At 39.8% G+C, this 11,888-nt stretch overlaps 1 protein-coding gene across 1 annotated transcript; it reads left to right on the top strand.

Annotated features, from left to right (window-relative positions):
- Positions 1-422: 422 nt before the first annotated feature.
- On the top strand, positions 423-11,887 carry DIP-iota (Dpr-interacting protein iota). Its single transcript, XM_017243516.3, has 6 exons — positions 423-1,052; positions 10,235-10,478; positions 10,900-11,255; positions 11,311-11,592; positions 11,654-11,725; positions 11,786-11,887. The coding sequence occupies exons 1-6, from the start codon at positions 974-976 to the stop codon at positions 11,875-11,877; spliced, it is 1,125 nt and encodes a 374-aa protein (XP_017099005.3). The 5' UTR covers positions 423-973; the 3' UTR covers positions 11,878-11,887.
- The last annotated feature ends 1 nt before the right edge of the window (position 11,888 follows it).

Genomic DNA, 11,888 nt, shown 5'->3' with positions numbered 1-11,888 from the left:
TTTTGAAGAGTAAAGTGTTCCATAAAGGGCATTCATTTTATAAATAAAAGCAAACGAAAGTCCTTCTTGTCTTCATCTTCCTCGTTACCCGGTAAAGAAAACTTGCATATGCCAGCAAAAGATTTCCACACCCGAAAAACAAGAAGAAACTGGCTTATTACCATCATTATTGTTATCGCTATTGAAAAGCGCTAATTGTGCGCAAATAGCGAGCGCGCTAAGCTCACACGTGGAAACCACACCTGTCGGTAAACTGCAAGCGCGGCAAAAACTGCAAAAGTTTGGCAGAAGGAGGCGAAGGTGTTGCGGGATGTGAGGAATTTCGGGGTTAATTAGAATGGTCTTGGGAGCAGTCGAAAGGGAGAGTTGCTAGTGGGGTTGGCAAGGAGATGCACCCTTTTCCGGTGAAATGTCACTTTCCCCCTGCACAATGTCACAGTCGACATGAGCAATGGCCAAAACAGCAACAACTGCGACAAGTGTCACGTGCATATGAAATCGTTACGGCGGGCGCTTTATGAATGAAACATCTACTAGTGCATACCCCGATACTTCGCCTCCGGGGCATCTTGACGACTAGCCACCCAGCCGAGCTCCCATCTCATCCGCCCAACCGCAACACTTACCGCCCACCCATCGCACGGCAAGGCCGCAGGACACATGCGCAACGCCATCGCCATCGCCATCGCCAAGCAGCATTTGAATTTTGAATATGAATTTTGACACTTGATTATCAGCGCCGTTCCGCAGTTCGCGGCCAGTTGCAAGAGTGTGCGGACGTCTGTCCGGCAATTGGCGGAAAGCTTAACCAAAAAACCGGAAAAAATAAATTCGCTTTAGTGCGGCGGAAACTAAACTTGGGCTATTTAAGAGTGAAAGTGCAAAAAAGAAAGAACAAAACGGAAGAGGGCATTAGAAAAGTTTGACACTTTGCTCTCGCCCGTTGATGCTGTGAACCAAATTGTGGATTACAATGGGCTGTTCTATCATTTGGCTGCTGCTCCTGAAATGCATTTACTGCAGCATGGCCAGCTTCTCGGAGCTGAACAATTGTAAGTTGGCGCCTTGACAAAATCGATCTATTCAAATTCAAGAATGATTTCTTGAATTATTGTTATTGAATATGAAGTGCAGGAGGACATAAAACTAAGTGTTTCGGGTTGAAACAGATAGAACATGGATGGAGTGTGAGATATATAACTATAATAGAAATAGAATGCGTTAGTAAATAATTGAATGATAATAATAAAAAAAATCTACATCAGTGTGGGAACCATATTGAGTACATATCAACATTTAATGTTCAAGTGCATAGTGTTTAGGTTTTGCTTTCTAAAAATAATTAATTAATTCATAACCAAATGCAATATTTATTTTATTTCTAAAAAAATCCAATTAAATTATTGAAAATACAAATTTTAACATCATACACACATGAATCCCTTTAGAATCGAATGCGATTCAAACTTGATTGCAAGTATATGTAGCTAGGTAGCTATGTAGGTGGTAGATATATTCACTAATTTAATAATCCTTTTAGAAAAATTATAATATTGTCTTAGATTAGTAGAATAAATGTTTCAATTAACCAAAAAAAGCTAAAAAATCTTAAATAAACTAAAACAATTTGACTAAAACTAATTACTATCTAACAAGCTGCTTTGGCAACAGAAATTGTAACTTCGAAGGTTCGGCTAATTGACTCCATTTAACGTGCAAGTTGGCCGAAACAAAAGCGCTAACGAAAGCGTCATAAATAGCAGGGGCTTCGGCCAAAATGGAAGGCGGCCAGCAATCGGAAGTCCAACGAGTCCATAAGTGAATAAACTGTGGCCAACATATTCCCCAGACGGCGGGCTCAGGGCTCAGTGCGGGGGAAGAGTTACGAGGGTTAGCTTCCGCCCGGAAAAATGGTCTGCTCCATGAAGTTGGCAGGGGAGGGCAGGGAAAAATCAAAACAAATTTTCCTTGACTTTGGAGAGCCAAATACGATAAATATATCAAAATTTGTTGTTTAAATCAATGTGCCAAATGCAAATAAACATAAATATTGGCAAGCCATACCGCAGCGTGCGATAAGAAAGTGAGAAGTGAGCAGCACCAGCTTCGAGGAGTGATGCACGCCACCCTTGGCCATCCTGGGTGTCCTGACGGCCCCGCCACCCCATCGTACCACCCCCGGCACAGCGGGCAGGCAGACAGACAGTCGCGGAAAGGCGACGCTTTCCCACTTCCTATTGCACTCTGCGATATTTTATTTCATTTTTTCCTCCTCGTAGCCGGTGGTTTCTGCCGCTGAAGTGTCGGCTCCTTGGGTGGGAGTAGCAGGAGGGACTGCAGTGGGTTATTTTCCATTTCGCCGTTCATTTTTTTTTTGGCAGACATTGCGTGCTGATTGTGATTCGCTTCGCCTGCACTCGCCTGCAGACAGTTGGAGTGTCTAACAGGAGACAGGACATTCACTTTCCGTTTCAAGTTCAGCGGCGTGGGGCTGGCAAGGATTTCTTGGGGAAGCAGTTGCTTAAGCCTTATCAGAAATTAAATTCATTCAAAAGAGTGACTGCAACTAACAACTCATAGTCAATTTCCTTAAATAAAATTGGCAACAACAATGGCATTTAGCGACTTGAAAGTTCATCACGAATATACAATCAGGCTTTACCTTTCAGGCATTACCAGAAAAAAAAAGGTTTATGTTACACTGAGTCTTAAAAACAAAATAAATGGTTCTTATACCATGTATTAAGTTTTTTAAAATCCATCATAAAAGCTTTTAGCTGAAAGCCACCTCTTTGTTCTCAGTGGACATATGGATGTGTTTTATGGTTAAATAGCCCAGCTAGTTCCTTTCTTCGGAATGTTTCAATATGCAAACATGCAATAGCCAAATTGCAATAACAACAACTGGGGGTAGGCGGCAGGAACAACCGGAGCAACAATTCCAGAAACCATATCAACCGAAGGCTACATCAAACAATGGCGTCTCACACATTAAACGGCCGAAAAGAGCAACCCCAGAAACGGACCCGACACTGCATACTTACCGCGGACCCGGGACCCAGACCCAGACCCAAACATAATCGCAAATTATAGGCTATATGGCCTGGCCTGGCGTCGTAGGGTCCCCCAATTTGATGCTAGTTTGGTGGAAACACGCCCACACCCGCAACGCAATCAGTTTCGGGGGCTTCAAATGGCTTGAAATGGTGGGGCAGACGTCCCTGTTGAGGTGTAGCCAGGTTTTTACAATTTTCCAGGTACTAGCACTTCCCCCCTCCCCAGACCACTCTCCTCCATTCGATTTTTGCATTTTTTCGGGTTATTATTTGGTCATAATTGTAATTTAGGTATTTGCTGTGTGAGGGGGCTGGTCTCGTCTCCTGGCCACAAAATCATGCTACTTGTTAGGCATGTGATGTGATTTCTATTTTTTTCCGGCCTGCCTGGCGCGGCCCGTTCCTTTTATTTGTGGTCTGAGGCTTTTGTGGTTGGAGTCCTAGTGGTTACAAGGTGGCAGAATTTGAAAACTTGCGGTAGGCAAACTTGACTGAAAATGATTGCAAAAGTAATGAAAAGTAACATCATCCCTATCCCTGCATTGATTTTTACCTTGGGGTATGGGGTTTTGATTTGGGAAAAATAAATTTTAATTCTAATAACCAAAAGAAAATAAAAAAATTATAAATATATTTAAAAGAATATGTTATTAAAAATCAAAACATATGATTACAATTTTAAAACAAAAAAAGAAAGGATTCCTCCGCGAGGAGCAGAATCGTATATTCTCATGATGGGTTTCTATTTAACGGTATTGTATGTTAGTTTTCCAAGTACCGGATATAGTTTGTTTCGTCTTAAAAGAAATTAAGATAAATCTTATAAATTTCCTAGAAAAGCCCCAAGCTTCTCCCTTCAACCTTGAAAAACACTATGAGTTGAATTGTGAGATTTCCGATCATTAAATTATATGGCAGTTAGAAGGTACAAAATGAAAATGAATAATTAAAATTAATAAAGAAAAATATATATTCAATATTCAAATATTCAAATTAAAATAGAACAAATGTTGGTAGATACCAACATTGTAACTTTAAATTTTAAAGTTAACTTTTTAACGTTTAAAAACTCTAAAAGTTACTCTTAACTCTTTCATATCAAGGAAAAAAATAAGTAGTGTTTTGAGCCGATAGTTTTAAAACTGATAGACTAGCTTGTCGTGGAAATAGACAGGGATACAAGCAGTGGCGGATTTAACAGGTGGGCAAAGGCGCGCTTGCCCACTGGGCCCCCCCGACGAAGGGCTATCAGGGCCCCTCGAGCTGAGTGTTACACCTTCGATTTCTTTTCCACAAATTTGCCCCAAAATCTGGAAACAAAATATTTTTAAGATTTTTTGTCAAATTTTCTGGGCTGTCCCCTTCAAAATGTGCAAAATGCATGGGGAGCCCCATATGACCCACTGCGAAGGCCATATCTTAGGAAATATTCATCCGATTCTTAAACGGAATACTTTAAACGATTTGTGGATCGATTCTTCATAAATCTGCATCAAAATCTGGGAACAAAATATTTTTAAGATTTTTTGTCAAATTTTCTGGGCTGTCCCCTTCAAAATGTGCAAAATGCATGGGGAGCCCCATATGACCCACTGCGAAGGCCATATCTTGGGAAATATTCATCCGATTCTTGAACGGAATACTTTAAACGATTTGTGAATCGATTCTTCATAAATCTGCATCAAAATCTGGAAACAAAATATTTTAAAGATTTTTTGTCAAATTTTCTGGGCTGTCCCCTTCAAAATGTGCAAAATGCATGAGGAGCCCCATATGACCCACTGCGAAGGCCATATCTTGGGAAATATTCATCCGATTCTTGAACGGAATACTTTAAACGATTTGTGGATCGATTCTTCATAAATCTGCATCAAAATCTGGGAACAAAATGTTTTTAAGATTTTTTATCAAATTTTCTGGGCTGTCCCCTTCAAAATGTGCAAAATGCATGGGGAGCCCCATACGACCCACTGCGAAGGCCATATCTTAGGAAATATTCATCCGATTCTTGAACGGAATACCTTAAACGATTTGTGAATCGATTCTTCATAAATCTGCATCAAAATCTGGGAACAAAATATTTTTAAGATTTTTTGTCAAATTTTCTGGGCTGTCCCCTTCAAAATGTGCAAAATGCATGGGGAGCCCCATATGACCCACTGCGAAGGCCATATCTTGGGAAATATTCATCCGATTCTTGAACGGAATACTTCAAACGGTTTGTGAATCGATTCTTCATAAATCTGCATCAAAATCTGGGAACAAAATATTTTTAAGATTTTTTGTCAAATTTTCTGGGCTGTCCCCTTCAAAATGTGCAAAATGCATGGGGAGCCCCATATGACCCACTGCGAAGGCCATATCTTAGGAAATATTCATCCGATTCTTGAACGGAATACCTTAAACGATTTGTGGATCGATTCTTCATAAATCTGCATCAAAATCTGGGAACAAAATATTTTTAAGATTTTTTGTCAAATTTTCTGGGCTGTCCCCTTCAAAATGTGCAAAATGCATGGGGAGCCCCATATGACCCACTGCGAAGGCCATATCTTAGGAAATATTCATCCGATTCTTGAACGGAATACCTTAAACGATTTGTGGATCGATTCTTCATAAATCTGCATCAAAATCTGGGAACAAAATATTTTTAAGATTTTTTGTCAAATTTTCTGGGCTGTCCCCTTCAAAATGTGCAAAATGCATGGGGAGCCCCATATGACCCACTGCGAAGGCCATATCTTAGGAAATATTCATCCGATTCTTGAACGGAATACCTTAAACGATTTGTGAATCGATTCTTCATAAATCTGCATCAAAATCTGGGAACAAAATATTTTTAAGATTTTTTGTCAAATTTTCTGGGCTGTCCCCTTCAAAATGTGCAAAATGCATGGGGAGCCCCATATGACCCACTGCGAAGGCCATATCTTGGGAAATATTCATCCGATTCTTGAACGGAATACTTCAAACGGTTTGTGAATCGATTCTTCATAAATCTGCATCAAAATCTGGGAACAAAATATTTTTAAGATTTTTTGTCAAATTTTCCGGGCTGTCCCCTTCAAAATGTGCAAAATGCATGGGGAGCCCCATATGACCCACTGCGAAGGCCATATCTTGGGAAATATTCATCCGATTCTTGAACGGAATACTTCAAACGGTTTGTGAATCGATTCTTCATAAATCTGCATCAAAATCTGGGAACAAAATATTTTTAAGATTTTTTGTCAAATTTTCTGGGCTGTCCCCTTCAAAATGTGCAAAATGCATGGGGAGCCCCATATGACCCACTGCGAAGGCCATATCTTGGGAAATATTCATCCGATTCTTGAACGGAATACTTCAAACGGTTTGTGAATCGATTCTTCATAAATCTGCATCAAAATCTGGGAACAAAATATTTTTAAGATTTTTTGTCAAATTTTCTGGGCTGTCCCCTTCAAAATGTGCAAAATGCATGGGGAGCCCCATATGACCCACTGCGAAGGCCATATCTTAGGAAATATTCATCCGATTCTTGAACGGAATACCTTAAACGATTTGTGGATCGATTCTTCATAAATCTGCATCAAAATCTGGGAACAAAATATTTTTAAGATTTTTTGTCAAATTTTCTGGGCTGTCCCCTTCAAAATGTGCAAAATGCATGGGGAGCCCCATATGACCCACTGCGAAGGCCATATCTTAGGAAATATTCATCCGATTCTTGAACGGAATACCTTAAACGATTTGTGAATCGATTCTTCATAAATCTGCATCAAAATCTGGGAACAAAATATTTTTAAGATTTTTTGTCAAATTTTCTGGGCTGTCCCCTTCAAAATGTGCAAAATGCATGGGGAGCCCCATATGACCCACTGCGAAGGCCATATCTTGGGAAATATTCATCCGATTCTTGAACGGAATACTTCAAACGGTTTGTGAATCGATTCTTCATAAATCTGCATCAAAATCTGGGAACAAAATATTTTTAAGATTTTTTGTCAAATTTTCCGGGCTGTCCCCTTCAAAATGTGCAAAATGCATGGGGAGCCCCATATGACCCACTGCGAAGGCCATATCTTGGGAAATATTCATCCGATTCTTGAACGGAATACTTCAAACGGTTTGTGAATCGATTCTTCATAAATCTGCATCAAAATCTGGGAACAAAATATTTTTAAGATTTTTTGTCAAATTTTCTGGGCTGTTCCCTTCAAAATGTGCAAAATGCATGGGGAGCCCCATATGACCCACTGCGAAGGCCATATCTTGGGAAATATTCATCCGATTCTTGAACGGAATACTTCAAACGGTTTGTGAATCGATTCTTCATAAATCTGCATCAAAATCTGGGAACAAAATATTTTTAAGATTTTTTGTCAAATTTTCTGGGCTGTTCCCTTCAAAATGTGCAAAATGCATGGGGAGCCCCATATGACCCACTGCGAAGGCCATATCTTGGGAAATATTCATCCGATTCTTGAACGGAATACTTCAAACGGTTTGTGAATCGATTCTTCATAAATCTGCATCAAAATCTGGGAACAAAATATTTTTAAGATTTTTTGTCAAATTTTCTGGGCTGTCCCCTTCAAAATGTGCAAAATGCATGGGGAGCCCCATATGACCCACTGCGAAGGCCATATCTTAGGAAATATTCATCCGATTCTTGAACGGAATACCTTAAACGATTTGTGGATTGATTCTTCATAAATCTGCATCAAAATCTGGGAACAAAATATTTTTAAGATTTTTTGTCAAATTTTCTGGGCTGTCCCCTTCAAAATGTGCAAAATGCATGGGGAGCCCCATATGACCCACTGCGAAGGCCATATCTTAGGAAATATTCATCCGATTCTTGAACGGAATACCTTAAACGATTTGTGGATCGATTCTTCATAAATCTGCATCAAAATCTGGGAACAAAATATTTTTAAGATTTTTTGTCAAATTTTCTGGGCTGTTCCCTTCAAAATGTGCAAAATGCATGGGGAGCCCCATATGACCCACTGCGAAGGCCATATCTTGGGAAATATTCATCCGATTCTTGAACGGAATACTTCAAACGGTTTGTGAATCGATTCTTCATAAATCTGCATCAAAATCTGGGAACAAAATATTTTTAAGATTTTTTGTCAAATTTTCTGGGCTGTCCCCTTCAAAATGTGCAAAATGCATGGGGAGCCCCATATGACCCACTGCGAAGGCCATATCTTAGGAAATATTCATCCGATTCTTGAACGGAATACCTTAAACGATTTGTGGATTGATTCTTCATAAATCTGCATCAAAATCTGGGAACAAAATATTTTTAAGATTTTTTGTCAAATTTTCTGGGCTGTCCCCTTCAAAATGTGCAAAATGCATGGGGAGCCCCATATGACCCACTGCGAAGGCCATATCTTAGGAAATATTCATCCGATTCTTGAACGGAATACCTTAAACGATTTGTGGATCGATTCTTCATAAATCTGCATCAAAATCTGGGAACAAAATATTTTTAAGATTTTTTGTCAATTTTTCTGGGCTGTCCCCTTCAAAATGTGCAAAATGCATGGGGAGCCCCATATGACGCACTGCGAAGGCCATATCTTAGGAAATATTCATCCGATTCTTGAACGGAATACCTTAAACGATTTGTGAATCGATTCTTCATAAATCTGCATCAAAATCTGGGAACAAAATATTTTTAAGATTTTTTGTCAAATTTTCTCGGCTGTCCCTCTCAAAATGTGCAAAATGCATGGGGAGCCCCATATGACCCACTGCGAAGGCCATATCTTAGGAAATATTCATCCGATTCTTGAACGGAATACCTTAAACGATTTGTGGATCGATTCTTCATAAATCTGCATCAAAATCTGGGAACAAAATATTTTTAAGATTTTTTGTCAAATTTTCTGGGCTGTCCCTCTCAAAATGTGCAAAATGCATGGGGAGCCCCATATGACCCACTGCGAAGGCCATATCTTGGGAAATATTCATCCGATTCTTGAACGGAATACCTTAAACGATTTGTGGATCGATTCTTCATAAATCTGCATCAAAATCTGGGAACAAAATGTTTTTAAGATTATTTATCAAATTTTCTGGGCTGTCCCCTTCAAAATGTGCAGAATGCATGGGGAGCCCCATATGACCCACTGCGAAGGCCATATCTTAGGAAATATTCATCCGATTCTTGAACGGAATACCTTAAACGATTTGTGGATCGATTCTTCATAAATCTGCATCAAAATCTGGGAACAAAATGTTTTTAAGATTTTTTGTCAAATTTTCTGGGCTGTCCCCTTCAAAATGTGCAAAATGCATGGGGAGCCCCATATGACCCACTGCGAAGGCCATATCTTAGGAAATATTCATCCGATTCTTAAACGGAATACCTTAAACGATTTGTGAATCGATTCTTCATAAATCTGCATCAAAATCTGGGAACAAAATGTTTTTAAGATTTTTTGTCAAATTTTCTGGGCTCTTCAAAATACCCTTCAATGTACCCTGAAAAAATTTTGCCCACTGGTCCTTTTTCCTTAAATCCGCCACTGGATACAAGAAGTGATCCTGATTAAGAATAGATGTATTTTGTTTGGAGTGCAGATAGCTTAACTTCCTTGTAAATATATATTTTTTTTAAATTGTAGAACCCTCTATAAGGAAACAATAAACGATAGCCACCACCTTCTTGTTAAGTTCTTAAATATAATTTTCCCTAGACCGAAGGTTATTCCTAATCAAATATTAATTTTCCTAATTGTTGGATTATTATTATTATCCTGCTGCCTCGACTAACCGTTAACCTTCATAAATTTATGACAATTTTAAACATCTCCAGCACTTTGGGGCATCTGGCAAATATTTCTGGTAGGCCGTTGACATTCTGCAGACAGAAGCAGAAATGCGTGTGGAAAGGAACTTAAATAATTATGCTTATAATTGTGGATTAGGAATTGGATTGCCAATGTAAATAGTCAACACATTCAAAATGAAATACACTTTTTTTAATTCAATTAAATTTTTGCGCCTCAACTCCCCAAAATGGGACGCGCCAAATGCCAGTCTCTAACATTTGCAAGCCTCATAAACCACCCCACGGCTGACCCGCCGCCCATCCCTTATGTCTGCCCCATTTAGTCCCGTAATGAGGATAACCATAAATGTCAACCAATTGGGTTTTGGTGCAATCTTCCTTCCAGCGGATCCCAAGTTCAGCGGTCCCATCAACAACTCGACAGTTCCCGTGGGACGAGATGCCCTCCTGACTTGTGTCGTCCACGACCTGGTTAGCTTCAAAGTGGCCTGGTTGCGAGTGGACACGCAGACCATTCTGAGCATCCAGAACCATGTCATCACCAAGAACCACCGCATTGCCATTTCCCACACGGAGCACCGCATCTGGCAGCTGAAAATACGCGATGTTCAGGAGTCGGATCGCGGATGGTGAGTTTTAAAAATAACATTTAAGTTAATTACATCTTATAGATAGGGGTAGAGTGGTAGATAAATATAGGGTATTAGAAAAGAACTATCAAGTTTTTGTATAGGTTATATATGTACATATATAGCTTAACGATCAGCATTGCAATCTAGCTCTATATGCTAATGTCCTTCAAGGAAAATTTAAGAACAAAAATCGAAAAAATCGACTTGGAGATAATGTATTTAAAGATTTTAAGATATAAATGCTCCGATCCAAATACATTTTTAAGGATCTCTATACCTACATTAATTGGAATCCTTTAAATACATTTCATAAAATAAAATGTAATACATAAATTTCTGATTAAATTCAAAACTTAATTAAAAAGGAAGTTTTACTTTTAAACACCTTCTTATCTATCTCTTGAACTATAATCCTTAGGTACATGTGCCAAATCAACACAGATCCCATGAAAAGCCAAATGGGCTACTTAGACGTCGTGGTACCGCCTGACATTGTCGACTACCAGACAAGCCAGGATGTGGTCCGCTCCACCGGACAGAATGTAACGCTGACATGCAGTGCCACGGGTGTTCCTCTGCCCACCATTACCTGGCGCCGCGAGGAGACCATGCCACTTATGCTGACAAGCGACGATGACCGTGAAATTTACAGCGTGGAGGGTCAAAACCTGACCCTCTGGCAGGTGCAGCGATCCCACATGGGCGCCTACTTATGCATCGCCTTCAACGGAGTGCCGCCCACCGTGAGCAAACGGGTAATGCTGATCGTGAACTGTAAGTAGAAGCTAGTTAGTTAGATGCTGCCCAGTTTAATATATTTGAATTCCAGTTGCGCCCACAATCTGGACGCGATACGATACCATCTATGTCGGCCTGGGACAGAAACTGACGCTGGAGTGTGTGTCGGAATCGCAGCCGCCGTCTGTGAACTTTTGGCTGAAGGACTCGGAGCTAGTGCAAGGTGGGTCCTATGAGTCAGTTACGGTAGATCATGTCTACCGGATTGTGATGAGAATCACTCTGCGTCCAGTCACTAAACGCGACTTTGGAGAGTACAAGTGCAGGGCCAAGAATTCGATGGGCGAGACGGATCGCATTATCACCGTGCACCGTAAGTAGCAATAGGAGTTTAACAATATTATCCAAAAACTATAGGTGTACCTCGTCCTTAGACAAAGCCAAAAAGCACGGACAGCACTCCCATCAGACTGCATCCCGCGAAAATCAGTTCATTGTCATTGAAGGTTGGTTTATGTCAAGAATGTTTAAAGGATTAATCCATAATCCTTTCTTTATATTTACAGAATACATTGCCAACTCAGCCATGAGGAACCACAGGCTATTCGTCCTTTGGCTTATTTTTCCTTGTTTTTTCAATAAAGTTTCCAGTATTTAAACATTTAAAAA

This window comes from Drosophila bipectinata, chromosome 2L, assembly GCF_030179905.1.
Source record: "Drosophila bipectinata strain 14024-0381.07 chromosome 2L, DbipHiC1v2, whole genome shotgun sequence".
In the NCBI taxonomy this organism is placed as follows: domain Eukaryota; kingdom Metazoa; phylum Arthropoda; class Insecta; order Diptera; family Drosophilidae; genus Drosophila; species Drosophila bipectinata.
Note: the sequence above shows the minus strand (reverse complement) of the source record. Positions and strands in the feature narration are given on the sequence as shown.